The 14,684-nt window shown below is 45.7% G+C and overlaps 3 protein-coding genes across 4 annotated transcripts in view; 2 read left to right on the forward strand and 1 right to left on the reverse strand.

Annotated features, from left to right (window-relative positions):
• avpi1 (arginine vasopressin induced 1) lies at positions 1 to 5,471 on the forward strand. Its single transcript, XM_076989387.1, has 3 exons — positions 1 to 170; positions 2,831 to 3,227; positions 3,572 to 5,471. Exons 2-3 carry the CDS (start codon positions 2,839 to 2,841, stop codon positions 3,747 to 3,749), a joined length of 567 nt encoding a protein of 188 aa, XP_076845502.1. The 5' UTR covers positions 1 to 170; positions 2,831 to 2,838; the 3' UTR covers positions 3,750 to 5,471.
• Positions 4,379 to 13,412, reverse strand: pi4k2a (phosphatidylinositol 4-kinase type 2 alpha). 2 transcript variants are annotated; one of them, XM_076989383.1, is made up of 9 exons: positions 12,927 to 13,412; positions 9,526 to 9,723; positions 8,621 to 8,752; positions 8,145 to 8,298; positions 7,917 to 7,969; positions 7,636 to 7,735; positions 6,966 to 7,099; positions 6,635 to 6,694; positions 4,379 to 6,409 (listed from the first exon to the last, which is right to left on the reverse strand). In XM_076989383.1, exons 1-9 carry the CDS (start codon positions 13,263 to 13,265, stop codon positions 6,248 to 6,250), a joined length of 1,332 nt encoding a protein of 443 aa, XP_076845498.1. In that variant the 5' UTR covers positions 13,266 to 13,412; the 3' UTR covers positions 4,379 to 6,247. The 2 variants fall into 2 exon arrangements, with proteins under 2 accessions (XP_076845498.1, XP_076845497.1); XM_076989382.1 differs by having other exon boundaries at positions 9,526 to 9,726; positions 12,927 to 13,411.
• The window catches only part of cdc25d (cell division cycle 25 homolog d), a 12,385-nt gene continuing 9,598 nt past the window's right edge, over positions 11,898 to 14,684 (forward strand). Inside the window, exon 1 of the mRNA XM_076989380.1 lies at positions 11,898 to 12,565. The gene's annotated coding sequence lies outside the window, so the exon portion shown is untranslated. The remainder of the gene's footprint in view (positions 12,566 to 14,684) is intronic.

Raw genomic sequence — 14,684 nt, forward strand, 5'->3', positions numbered from 1 at the left:
ATAAATTAACGTTGTGAAACTTTTTGCACGATCTCCTGTCAGTGGAGAACAAGAAGAATCTATTAAAGACGTAAGAACTGGTGCCTTCCGGAGGTGTTTGAAGGACCAGCTGTTTACCTATGACACTGAGGAGTTGAGGAGGCCTAGGACTGCCCGTAGGTTCGGCGAACGTGAGTTGGTGTATTTATCTTTGTATCTTTGTACTGTACGTGCCATCTAGTGGGCCTACTGCACCGATCAAACACCATGACGTATATTCGTTTGTTTATGGAAGAAACCATAGTGTGATTTGAACGTTAGGAGACCAAATCAACTGAAGCTACAGAGAAAGTACTCCGTGTCCATAAGGATTCCGTTTCAGTTTGTGGTTTCACCACGACGTCGCACGAGTCACGTCGTGTAGTCGTTCGGTCGCCACGCAGACCGCGCTGCAGAATCTGAACATCTCTCGCTTGAAACGCTGCGTCTGCCACCAACCCTGCGCTTCTTATGCGATCTGATCTAATACCGCACTGTTTTTGGCCGAGACAGTTATTGCAATATCAATTTAAACGTGTGACGGTGTAGTGTCACGTGACGCGGAGAAGCGTGAGAATCTTTAACAAGGCACTTATCACAAACCAGAACGTTATTGTGCCGTTTGTTGATGCAGATACAGAACAAGCAGGATATGTGCGGGACTACATGTGCTAATCTTTATCGGTCTGACGAATGCAAAATGTGGCAGCAGCTTGACTTGTTTATATGCGAGTACAGTAGGTCGCGGGCACATGACGAACAACCCACCGTATTAAGCCCGCGCTTGTTTGAGTTATAGACAGTGGTATATGAGTTATAGACAGTGGTAGGCTATATGAGTTATAGACAGTGGTATATGAGTTATAGACAGTGGTAGGCTATATGAGTTATAGACAGTGGTATATGAGTTATAGACAGTGGTAGGCTATATGAGTTATATACAGTGGTATATGAGTTATAGACAGTGGTATATGAGTTATAGACAGTGGTAGGCTATATGAGTTATAGACAGTGGTATATGAGTTATAGACAGTGGTATATGAGTTATAGACAGTGGTAGGCTATATGAGTTAAAGACAGTGGTATATGAGTTATAGACAGTGGTAGGCTATATGAGTTATAGACAGTGGTATATGAGTTATAGACAGTGGTATATGAGTTATAGACAGTGGTAGGCTATATGAGTTATAGACAGTGGTATATGAGTTATAGACAGTGGTATATGCACTGTTACTCAAGTCTTCTGTATGTAAGACGTTGAGAGTCCGGTCGTTATTTACTCGTAATTCCGTTGGAATATGTTAATACATCGCTTCTATCTGATTCTGAAGCATTCTCTCCCACTTTTCCAGCAGTATAATTGCTGGTATGAATTAATACAAGGAAACAAATTCAAATCAGTTTCTTATCTAGTAAAGTAAGTGTAAAGTAAGTGTAAAAAAACACGTAAAACTAAGAACATTTAAACTTCTGCTTGTTTTATGTCCAGTGACTAGGGTTGCAGCGGTAACCGGTTTCACGGTATACCACGGTATTAAAATGCACGGTTATCATACCGTGTGCGTTTGCTTATTACCGGTAAAAAGCAAGCCAGCGGAGAAACTGACCCGTGCATGCGCAACTCCGCTCCGGTTCAGCTACTAAGCACACAGCAGTGAGAATGGCAGAAAGTGCATTAGACTTAACAAATTTTTTAACAAAAAAAAAGCTTAACTAAAATCAGCGGCGAAAATGACGTAATCGCGGTGGCTCCGCTGGTGAGCGCGGGTCTCGCGCGCTGTCGATTCGCGAGGTCGTGCACGTCTCGAATTTTGTAACTTTGCGCGCGTCGCGCCTCAGCGCAATGAACAAAGTCATGTTTGCAGGGTTCATACACCTTTATAAGGTGGAATTAAAGCACTTGTACGTAACTTTAAAGGTCCGTTTCAATATTTCCCAGCACCTTAAACTTAATTAAGTTAAATATTTATACATATACTCAAAATAATTCGCTTTTTATTAAATTATTTAATGGTTGTTTATTTTCAAAACGCCCAGTCTTAACGTCTTCACGTTCTCTCGTGTTTCGTCCTGGAATTACAAGAGGCTCGTATTTGTTAACGTAATACAAAAGAACTGTGCCGAGTCGCGCGCTACGGTCACTAGTGAAAGTGTAAATCCATAGATTTTTAAGGTCCTTGCTTTCACTGGATGTGAAAGATGCCATTAATTTACATGCGTTCATTTTCAAAATTTTACGTGCCTGTTTTTCATATGTTAAAACCAGACTCGGTGTGAAAGCCTTAAAATAGAAATCTCTATTGTGAGGGTCATGTCAGAAATAAATCCTCTCTTTCTGCAGTATCTGGTTATATTCTAACTTGGCAGTACAACGGACGTTTACAACAGTTGTTGATCAGACACTGACCCAGGTTGAGTTTATCAGATATTAAATAATTTAAACTTAAATAATTGTACTGAAATCCATGATTTAGGTTTATCTAATTTTGCAGTATTTATTTAAACATGTGTACAGCTTATTTTTTTAAAGGAGACATTTTGTATACAATAGTTCCAGGTTTCTACAATAAATAGTTAATTGAACAAAAAAAACTTGTAATTTCTTTAAGGGTCAGTGTATCTTTTAATAATATACAAACTAACTGTGATACCGTGATAACCGTGATACCGCGGTATTTTCTGAGACGGTTATCATACCGTGAAAATCTCATACCGTTGCAACCCTACCAGTGACTCATACAGGCGTCCTTTTAACTCCTGTTGAATCCTCTGACCTGAATCCTTTTAACCTTTGAATCCTCTGACCCCTCAGAGTTGTGGATGGAGGAGGTCACGCCCTCAGCGGTCCCACATAGAGGACTGTCCCAGCCCGTGTTCTTCCGGCCTGCGGCCCCAGAGCGACGGATCCGCAAGTCGGGTTCAGCCAACATCTTCCAGGGTGTGAACCTGCGGCAACTGCGGAGGCTGTTTCAGTCGGCCGGGGAGCCGGACCCCGAACAGAAGGCCCGCTCGGTTTGGGGTGGTCGCATCGCATATGGGGACCACCAGGGAGCCGACGCTGGTAATGATGAAGAGGACGAGGAAGGGCTGGCGCAGGCGCTGGTACGACTTCGGGTCCGGGCCCGCAACCGGAGCGGGATCCGAACCGAGTCTCACCGTGGCGACCTCGTCATGGCGACAAGAGGGATCCGATCATTTGGCCACGGAAGGTGAGACGGAGAGAGAATTTATCGGCAGAATAACACAATGAAAGCTGTTCTCTGCATCTGGTACTTATGTGACTAAAACCACTAGAATGTATTTGAAATGCTGATTTCTAGTATTGCCAAGTGTATATGAAACCCTTCCAGCATACTCCCGTACTGCGTCAGGCACACCGTGTTCACAGAAACGTGCTCGTCTGGGAAATGTGGGCCAAGCTACAAGCCTGTAGTTAAAGGCACACCCTAACTAATCTCTTGGGAAAGGATTAAGTGTGTTTACCCATAACTCATTACTGTTTAGCACTTCATCCTTGTGCATTTTTTTTGTTTCTCTCCTATTGTGCCTTTAGAAAGAATGAGCCATCACCGGGACAACCATCTGAGGTCAGAACTGATGACCCTCCCAAGGCTGGGTCATGTGATCCTGGGCAGTTCCTGTTGCAAGAGGAAGAGACACGGGGCTCTTGGAACAGGAACGGAGCTTGTGAGAAGGATCCGGAACGCTACCTGCACCGTGTCCAACACTGAGGGTGGAGCAAAGCAGGTGGAGGTGGGAGGATGTTGGGGGATTAAAACAGACTAAGAGAATGGGATTAGCTAATAATCTAGGAACATGGTGTGAGAGTATCAGAACACACCAAGCAAGACACTCAGTCGCTCATACAGACAAGACAGTTTAAAACAATGCAGTGAGCTACACTACACATTCTGGATCACAGAAATAATAAAGGGGGGGGGGGGGACATCACTGAGGAACAGGACACGGGGCAGAACATCACAAAGAAGCAGGATAGTGTCAGATGAAGGCCTAGAAACATGAACCTTGAACCACAGTGGTCACTCAAGTCTGCTGTTTTCATGAGGCTTGCCTGGCTACAAACAGTGACATTGCTACCGGTCACTGAAACCAGTTGAAGGACAGTTAGCATGTCCACACCAGCCCGTGCATGCAGTTAGCAAGGCCAAGTGGGCTTCTGTACATCGCATAACAGCAGTTAGCATGGCCGTGGTAGGCGTTGTGCACTGAAAGCTAGTTGTTAGCATGCTTCTATACTTAAACCCAGCAGTTACTACATGGAGTTTACATCCTACAAAACCTCAACTTGCTGTTTGCAATCTTAGCATATGCTGTTAGCTTTTAAACTTTTTGCCTGGACTTGATATACAAGCACAGTTTGAGTATTCACTAGAAACATAAATAAGAAAAACAAACACTATTGGACCAGTATGAGTCCAGGAGTTGAATTTAAACTCTTAAATGTTCTTAGTTCAGTCATTTAAAAGAAACACTAAGGGTGTGTTGAAGACCCTGACTAAACCAGAGGGAATCTGGTGTACATCTCCTGGGATTGACTTCTAACTCACTTCAACCACACCATAACATCTTTGTCTGTTCCCCCTCACTTCATCTGATTGGCTTAGCTGATCATGTGACAGGTCATGTGACAGAACTGGTCACAAAGGAAATGGCTTTACACACTATGAAAATTGAATAAGTATTTCTCTTGGTATTCAAGTTGAAATGGAACATTTTACATACTGGAACCTCCTTCCTCGTCGCTGTGTGAACGTTCAGCTAGAGTTAGACTGCCAGGTGACACTTGAGATTCTATGCACACTCAGTAGCATGTTAGCAATATATGTTCCAGCAGTGTATACAGCCTATATACTTTAAGAAATCTAGTGAAGGTTGTGCTACATATGCATTTATAAGCCAACAGGACTGTCCTTGATCTTCCACAGCACAGTGCGAAACATAAATATTTATGTATTTTAAATGAATGATACTAGATTAGGGTTAGTAGGTAAATAAGAGCTAGATGTAGAATCTGTCCTTATTTTGGACCAGAAAGATCCAGAAAGCTGTACTACCGTTCTAATAGGGAATGTAGCTGTCATTTTAGAAGTGAAACACTATTTAAGTTGCCTTAGAACACCAGTTGATTATTTTGTGTTCTTGTTTAATAAGGTGTTAATCTGTGGTACTTGAAACACATTTTTGTCTTGTGCTGTAACTGCCAAAACTCCTGATTAAAGTATTATTAAAAAAAAGAACCATGTCTGTTTTAATTGAATATGGCGCTATTATAGCTTTGTTTATCAGTTAAGTACATACAAATTACAGAGTGCATTGCCACAGGACATGTTAGTCAGTTTTGTTGACACCTGTAAATACATTGTTAAAAAAAAAAAGTACAATTTCAAAAATAAATGACAAATGGACAGATGTGATTTAGCAAGGTGGTGTGATGGCAGCTGATTAAAATTCCCATCTCATTCCAGTGTTTCTGTACATGCTCAGTGTAGTTCAGTAACAGCCTCCAAAACAGGCAACAGGTAGCTGTGCATCAAATAAATAAGGAGGGGGGGGGAGGTAAAACTATAATGGAAACAGATGAGAGTGATCACAGGAGAAGTGTACAACGTTGGGAGGGGTGGGGGTGGGTTGTTTGGCCAGAGACAGTGCGAGAGAAGCTCTGCAGATGCCTACGACCAGGAGAAGGCCACCATGATGAGTTGCCACCATGATGAGTTGCCGTTTCAGTGTATCTGAACAGAGAGAGACGGGACACCACAGACATGCAGGGGTTTACCTCTGGAACCTTTTGCACTGAATGTACGACGGTGTAGCGTCAAACGTTCACATAGAGGGCAACAGAGTGCTGGTGGAATGAGCTGACGTGCCTGTCCAGCGCAGGTCTGAATACAGTATAACGCCTCTCTCCATCTAAACAGGTCACTACGGTGTGTGTGGGTGTGTGTGTGTGTGTGTGTGCGCGCGCGTGCGTGCATTAGAGCACGTGTGCAAATGGCAGTTCATAGAACCTTAATCAAGGGAGTACTCCTTGATGAGGAGGAATCATTTGATTCAGAACAAAAAGAAGCTAAAACATAAAGACACCCTCCGCTCAGCTGTCCATGCAGACATAGTCCCCCATCTCCACTGGCCAGTCCTTCATTCCTCCAGGAATGTGTCTCCTTCCAGTCCAGTGCCCCACTGGGACCGTTGGCTCCGCCCCCCTCCATCACCACCAGGTGAAGAATGGCCGGCGGCTCTGGAAACTCTGCGTGTAGGACTCGGTGTTGGCACGCTGCGGGGCTCGCGCCGTCTCCACCACGACGGGAGGCATCTGGACCAGCTGTAGTGGCGTCTTACCGTCCTTTAGTGCCTGGATCAAGTTGAGGATCTGAGGAAGGAAGGGATGTACACGTTCAGAACCGGATCTGGACACACTGCACCGTAAAAAGTAGTTCGCCAAGCTGAAAGCACGTGTATTAATGGAATATTTTTTCACATGAAAATGGGTGTCAAGTGTCCCTCTGCTCATCTTGGATAGAACAGACAGCCGCGAGCAGATAGCAGAGAGCAGACAGAAAAAGAGAGAGCAGAGAGAGGAGTAGAAGCAACTGACCTGTCCCCTCATTACAGAGATCTGCTTGTGGAACTGCCCTCTGTCGAAACCTGGATCTTTCTGTAGCAGATAAACATGCATCATTCACTGCTGAACGCTGAATAAACGTATTTAGTGCAAAACTGAAAATGTAATGTAAACTTAAGTCAGGTTTTTTGTTTTTCTGTCTGTGGTTTGATACAGAGGCCAAACTGCTGAAGAGTAACAGAGCCTTGAGTGTGGAGTGCTGAGAATAAAGGGACGTGAAGCCCACCCAACACACCAAATCTCAAATCTCTCAGTCTTCTTGTGGAGATTTGCATCTGCTAGAGGGGCGTCTACTTCCGGCTACCTTAAAGAGCTCGTAGAGGTCCTCCTCCAGGTCCTTCACGAAGTTGGGGTCAGCCAGTTTGGGCAGCACCAGCTCACGGATCTCTTGAGAGAATGGGACCTTGGCCTGGGCTAGCCACGCCCAGTAGAACGGGTCTGCGGGAAACAAGGTCACAGACATCAGAACTGCAGCAAATCCAATGGGAGATTTAGAGCTACAATCAGCAACATTGTTTCAAGAATAAAAGGCTCATTAAGAGTAACTTGGTCGGGAAAGGTGTACAGGAATCTTAGGCAAGCAGTGGCATGCTGTGAGCTGCATGCACGATCGTTTTCACGTGAAACTTAAAATGAAGCTTCTCAAAAATAGCCAGGCTCTCTCCCTCTCTTTTACACACACACTCAGACGCCCTCCTGAGGGTAGGAGCGAACACATGCAGATGCCTGTGAAAAACCAGCTATGTGATGCTCTCTTCACATGTATGTGAAATGATGTTATTTGGCATGATGGCATCAAGCAATCAGCAATTTGAGCAATCACCTTTTTTAAATAGTTTCATGGTGGTGAGATTCAAGGAGTTTAAATGGTAAATGCAGAATGCTTTACATTAAGTTTCAGTGCATAAAGTCAGCTTAAGGCTCATTGTGATTGGTTGCTGGCACACGAGTGAGGTTAAAGGTGATTGGCTTACAGGCTCTCCAGGAGTCTGGGTGCTTGAGCGGGAAGGCCAGGCCGTTATCAATGGCAGCTAGTTTAATAATGGGATCCTTTACCATTACCCACTCGGCATCCTGGAAAAGGAAACACACACACACACACACACACACACACACACACACATGAACACACACGAACACACACATGCTCACCAAAAACATACTAGGATACTTCATATTTTATACTATACAAACAGTGTGTAGCTGCTTCAAATTTTAATTTCAAACACAAAGAAACAAATGAAATCCACCCTACCCTGTTGTCCATGGGACAGTCATATTTTAGGAGCCAGTTGTCATTACCTCGGTCTGCAGGGTCAGAGGCAACATAACCTTTACAACCCGAGCTTTAATGACCCTCAAAGAAAAGGTACCAGTGTTTCAGGGGGATGTGTTCTCGCTGCAATTTTCTCCAATGTTCAAAATTCAGGAACCCCTTTTTTGTCCAAGCATTTGTGGTGGTATAACCTCAGATGTGCTTTACCTGTGTTTCGGATTATATAATCCAGCACCACCAATCTCTCGAACTGAAGCTGGAGCTGCCGGTTGGTGTTCTCCGGTAACGGTTCGGCCTCAAAACGTCGCAACCAAAAATCAGCATCCTTGTACCCATCGACAAACAGCTGGAAGGAGCCAACCTGGAGCAGAACGTCACACACACACACACACACACGCACACACACGCACACACACACACACACACGCGCACACACGCGCACACACACGCACACACACGCACACACACGCACACACACACACACACACACACACACACACACACACAAACCTCAATTAACATCCAAGTCTGTCTACATCTTGTTCAGCGTCTACAGGCTGCGCTATGATCTAGAAATGCAACAGCCTGAGAAAGGCCACACAAATGAAAATGTTTATTTTAATATCTTCTCTCCGACATAAAAAAAGGTCTTCCTGGCCAGTGGGAGGTCCTATATCTCTCACCTTTGGTGGCAGGCCGATTCTGTGAAAACGCTGGCCGACCTTGGGAACCTTCTCGAGAGCAAGCCTCTTCCCTCGAGACTTCACCCTGTCTATGGCACTGTAGTTAAACGTCTCACTAGCCAGGTACACCACCTGAGACACAAAATATCACAGCTTGTCTGCTGTGCTTGGCCAGCTGCAGTCAACACAGTATTTTAATGTGAGAGGGTTATGTATGCACTGGCATAGTTTGGTGGTAGCAGAGTGGTTCGAGTACATCTTTGCACGCCTGTGGGTATCCCGTACACATGTGACGCACGACTGTACGCTTTGGGCATGTGTGGTGGTGGAGGTGGTAACAGGGGTAGGGTTACAGGCGCATGTATCACGACAACAGGAAATGAATGTGCTGATAAAAGGTTGAGGTCGAAAGAGACGACACATCCACAGCGGTGCCTGAAAGTTTGTGAATGCTTTAGGACTTCGTTTTTCGGCAGAAATTTGACTGATTTTCACACAAGCACCAAATCAAACCAACGATAAGATATTACATATATTACATAAGTATGACAACTTCTGATTTCAGTATCTGGTGTGAACCCCTGTGCAACAAAAACGTTTCCAGGAACTGCTGATTGGGCCTGCATGTCTCGGCTGAGTTATGTTGGTGCGTGTCCTCCCAAGAACTGCTTACTATGGATCCTTCTAGAACATTTCTACTGGATAACGGTCAGGACTTTGACTAGGCTATTACGGGATGTTTTTTCTTCTCCAACCATTCTTTGGCTGAATTTGCAGGCATTATTTGGAGGTCATTTTACACAGATATACAGGAACCTCTAAAACGTTTGTAAGCTTTCAATGCGGCAGACAATGACCAAGAGAGATAAACAGACGTGGATGGAGAGTGTAGGAGGATGTTTCACCTTGGTGCGTGGCACTATGTTGAGCTCCAGTTTCTGGTCCACTAGGCTGGCCCCTGCCTCAGACAGGTAGCCCTGGTTCAGTACCAGGCAGTCGCGGCCGAAGCAGCACGGACAACACAGCTTCTGTAGCCACTTGGTCCATTTGGGGTTCAGCTGGCCGTACGGCTCCTCGTTCTTTGGCTTGAACACGCCGATGATCTTCTGGACGACAGAGAAGGACGACATGGGTTTCAGATCTGTTGTCACAGTGCTAAACAAAACTGAAAGCGAAACCAGACAGTAAACCTGACATGATCTGGAGAGACACCAGATATGAACATTAATTTATGTGCGTGTGTAGAGGGAATATGGGACATATTTTAGCACTATAACAGTCACAAACTATCACAATCCATTAACAAAACATGATTATGTGAAAACTGTACTTGATGGACTAGTACAGACATTCCATTATAGAGTATTACAACTAACATGTGCAAATTATTGAAATGTCGAAGGAGAGGTAGAGGTCACCAGCGCACCTGCCGTTAACCTGCGTCTCCAGAGATCAAGAAACGAGTGCTGAACAACAAATGTTTAAAATTGTATTCCAACTGTGGATCTTTAATAACAACAGGTCATCTGGCTGTGTGAGTGGAACCTACGCTGGATACGCACAAGAAGGTAGGCGGGAATAACAGTGATAGTGTGGGCAACTTTACTTTACTTTACAACTTTACTTTAGCACATTTAAAGACTTTACTTTACTTTACAACTTTACTTTAGCACTTTTTACACCTGCAGCTGGGAAGTGTTGCAGATGTTGGGCATTTAAAGTCCAAAGTCCACGAGGCCGCAGTCCACTGGTCCGACAGTTTACCTGGGCACAGGTGTGACCAGGGGGCTATAAGTAATTCAATTCCAAAGCCAAACTAATTCAATTCTGTTTTCCTACAGCTGAATTGCTTGTAGTTGGTCCTCATCACACAAGACAAAACACAGACCAGTACACAAGACTTCACATGTGTTAACCGATCATCGCTTCAAACTAATTTTTCTGAAGGACTCATCTTTGTTATTTAGTATTGATTAGAATCACCCATCACAGCACTGACTTGGTTATACACATATACCTAAACATAACTCTGAACCAGAGTCAGGAACCGGAGGGATGGCATTCTTCCATATCAAAGTCCTGGTGTGACGGAGCGGGACTGATCAGGTTTGGGCTGATGTCCCGTCAGTGCGGGGTACTGCTACGGCCAAGTGTGCACAGACTCTTTGATTGGTCCAAGCTGTCTGGAGAACTCCACGATCAAGATAAGGTTAGTGACAGAGGCCTATTTTGTATTACTTTCAGTGCAGACCCAGTGACAGGATGTTCCTAATACAACCATGTGTTTCCACATCAGTCTCCACCCCTTGTGGGCGGGGTTTCTTGCTGTAACTGCTAAAACTGGATCAGAGAGCAGCTACACAAGCAAAATCAGAGATGGCACATACCTTGGGACTCGAGACTAGCTAATTTATATGAGCAACCCATGGAGTCTGATTATTGAAGAGACTGTAACACGCTTTATAAACACAGAGTCTTACAGCCCTGAGTAAAAGCCGTCTGTGAGCTCCACTGCCATAAAGGTCTAGCTAGGGTTTAGGCCCACAGACCACATGACCTGATTTCTCAAGACCTTCAGACATCTCTCATCTCAGGGAGATTTAACAAAGAGAAGGGGAAGAGGAGGGAGGCCAAACAAGATGGTAGATTTCTTCAACTTTCCAGTATTTTCTAACACTTGGAGGATGTTTTCCATGACCAGACTATCATCGGTTTAACCACTAAAAAAAGCTTCATGAACATTTAGCGTATTGTGTATACCAGGAGAATGAATGCTGACAGCGCACTCAGTGTCCACTGTGAAACAGCGCACAGCTGCCAAGCCTCTCTCCACCACTGCGTCCTTCAGGGCTCTGTCTGTCCGCCAATCTGATGCGTGCATTGTGATCTTGCAGTGTGTGTTTAGCGTCTTACAAATTCTCTATTGCCAAACTCAGGAATGTACTTTTAGATTCTGCTTTTCTGTCTCTCACACACACACACACACACACACACACACACACGCTCCACGTGAGATTTAACTAGGCAGCACATGACCAAGAAGTAGCATGCATTATGCACCACACATATGGCACCCCCGCACCTCCCGGCCTCGTTCAGGGTAAGGACATTAAAGGAGGTAGTGGGACAGAAGGGCCTTGGCCAACTCTGAGATACGATCACTCAGAAACACACACACACACACGCGCACGAGCAATAGGTTCCCTGTGAACACAAAATAGCGCATCCTGTGCCACAAGAGCACATAATGTTAAAGAAACCGTGAAAAGGACTTCACTGTTAGAGATCACGCGGACAGACAGCCAATAAAGCGCCGTTTGTCATTGTTTGTTTTTGTGGAGGTCCACATTCTAGACCTAACGCTCGAGCTCCAGAACTCAGCCCAGGTGCACGCGAGCGCTTATGGAGCAGGAGAGTGAAAGGGAGAAGTGAAAAGAGGTCGATCAGTCGCTGATCCCAGTTAGACCGGCTAATATTACGCCCAGGAGAAACAGGACGCTGTTTGCGTTGTTTGTTTGCAATGTACAAAGCCACAGAGCAGCGAGGGACATCTCAACCAGACATGACAAGTCACGAGTGCCACATTTGGAATAAATCAGTGCTGCTTTAAACCAATGCGGGGCGACGAATTAAACCATGAGCGCGGAGTTGTTTAAAGCCGTCGACACATAAAAGACGTGACCTGCTCCGATCTGACCTCGAGCTACATTCTCATCTGGCATCTGGACGTCTAGAGAAAGAGAAGCGAGAAACGTCCCTGCAAGAGTGAAACGTGTGGTAACGTCGGTAAACACCAGATCACACACTGCTCTCCACTAGTTCAACCAGTTGATTACCGTTGATTTAAGACAATAGTCCTAATAAGCTAATAACCCCGTGATAAAAAAAAACATAATGGGAATGGGAAGCCGATGAAGGACTATGTTTGTCCGCCGGGATCGCCAGGTAAGCTGGAGTTTGGCTTCACCCTGCTGCGGTCTGGGCAATGACACAGCGGTTCAGTGGGGCGCTGCATCACACACACGTCCAAGGGAAAAGCCTTGATCAGGGCAAAGTGTTAAACACACTAGCAGTGGATTTCCACATAAATTGTCATTAAAGTTAAAAGTGCATTTCAAAATCGACATATTTTAGTTTATTTATGTTGGTGGTCCATCCGAGGCCTGGCCTTACATCACTAGGGGCTAGATGTCTGTTTTGTAAACGCAGCAAGATCCCAAAGGCGATGTGGACAGCGGACAGGTCACCTGGTGGAGGGGTTGTTCATCGGGCCAGGGGTAAACACCAACACTGCACGTTTTCTTACCCCTTGGGAGTCTTTAACGAAGTAGCTCCCGCTGGAGCCCTGGTATATTCTCTCCGGGTAGTTGCCTTCTTCGATGGCGCGCTCTGCTTTACGAATGATCTCTCGAAACTCTGGATCCTCGGGGAACTCGTTTCTGTGCGGGTCCCTGGGGGAACCGCCTCGGTCTCGGTCCAGCAAGGGCTGTCGCTCGCGGCTGCGTCCGGGACTCCCCGCCGGAATGCGAACCACTGTGCCCGGTGTTCCGCCAAATCCGCTCCGGGGACTGGTTGGCTCGGTCGGACAGTAACTAAACTCGTTGGAGTCGCGGAGAGGGGAAACCAACGGGCTTGTCTCGTCCATGGCAGAGAAGGGAAGGAGGAGGGGAGGGAACTTAGACGGCACAGGGGTCCGTTTCTTGCTTTAATTAAATGATGTCGCTTCGTAAAGTAGACGCTCAACAAACAAGTCACCTGACAGTGAGCTTCCGGAAGAGGCGGTGCTAACGGACGAGTGACAGAGCGCTTAGCCAACTGCTGCATGTTTACGACCAGCTGTTGCGGGAAGTGGTGCGCAATTGGACAGCATAATGCGGTCCACATCAAACACGTGACAAAACTCAACATAATAATAGCCTTTGCTATGAGTTATGTATTTATTCAGATGTTTGTTATTCAGTAACGTTTACGTGACACAAAAGTATAAATGAATGAGCAGAAATAATCAATCAATCAATCAATCAATCAAATTTTATTTATATAGCGCTTTTTACAACAGTTGTTGTAACAAAGCAGCTTTACAAGTGTCGAGTCCTAGCCCCCAGTGAGCAAGCCAAGGGCGACAGTGGCAAGGAAAAACTCCCTAGTTTTTTTGCATGAGGAAGAAACCTTGAGAGGAACCAAGACTCAGGGGGGGAACCCATCCTCCTCTGGCCGACACCGGTCAAATAAGCGAATAAGTGACATATATATTAGACATTATTTAGAAATTAGCCTCATGTGCTCACCTGCAGAGGTAAATACTGCACCTTCCTGCACAACACCCTCAGCGACCCGGAGAGAGATCAGGAACTAGGACCTCAGAGGGCCCTGATAAGCCCGCAAGCTCTGACAGGATTTCGCAATGAGAGAGCCCAGTTGGACGGAAGTTCAGGAGGTTCTGAAGGGAGCAAGAACAGCTTCCACTCCTGGCCCCAGTGGTGTTTCATACACCGCATACATGCGCTGCCCTCAACCCCTACGACACCTGTGGAAGATTTTGAGGGTGATCTGGCGCAGGGGGAAAGTTGCAGGCCAGTGGTGATGTGCAGAGGGTGTGTGGATCCCAAAGGAGGAGAACTCAAAGAACATCAGTCAGTTCAGAAACATCTCGCTGTTAAGCGTTGAAGGAAAGATATTTTTCAGTATCTTGTCACGACGGCTAACAGAGTTTCTCCTGAAAAATGGCTACATTGACACCTCTGTGCAGAAGGAAGTGCCTGGCTGTCTGGAGCACACAGGAGTGGTGACACAGCTCATCAGGGAGGCACGCAAAGGAAAGGGAGACCTGACGGTACTGTGGCTGGATCTAGCCAATGCGTACGGCTCCATACCGCATAAGCTTGTTGAGCTTTCACTCCTGCGGCATCATGTTCCCAGCAAAGTCGCAGACCTTATCCTGGATTACTACAACAGTTTCAGGATAAGAGCCACTGCGGGGTTAGGAACATCAGACTGGCATCGTCTGGAGAAAGGCATAATAACCGGCTGCACAATCTCTGTTATTTTGTTTGCCCTCACCATG

This window comes from Brachyhypopomus gauderio, unplaced genomic scaffold (assembly GCF_052324685.1).
Source record: "Brachyhypopomus gauderio isolate BG-103 unplaced genomic scaffold, BGAUD_0.2 sc67, whole genome shotgun sequence".
Classification (NCBI taxonomy): domain Eukaryota; kingdom Metazoa; phylum Chordata; class Actinopteri; order Gymnotiformes; family Hypopomidae; genus Brachyhypopomus; species Brachyhypopomus gauderio.

Coding starts and splice junctions, on each gene's coding strand:
- avpi1 (XM_076989387.1), top strand. CDS start 2,839: ATGGAGGAGGTCACGCCCTCAGCGGTCCCACATAGAGGACTGTCCCAG. Junction 3,228..3,571: donor CGATCATTTGGCCACGGAAG/GTGAGACGGAGA, acceptor TTGTGCCTTTAG/AAAGAATGAGCCATCACCGG.
- pi4k2a (XM_076989382.1), bottom strand. CDS start 13,265: ATGGACGAGACAAGCCCGTTGGTTTCCCCTCTCCGCGACTCCAACGAG. Junction 9,727..12,926: donor TCGTTAAAGACTCCCAAGGG/GTAAGAAAACGT, acceptor TCTGTCGTCCAG/AAGATCATCGGCGTGTTCAA. Junction 7,736..7,916: donor ACTGTCCCATGGACAACAGG/GTAGGGTGGATT, acceptor TTCCTTTTCCAG/GATGCCGAGTGGGTAATGGT.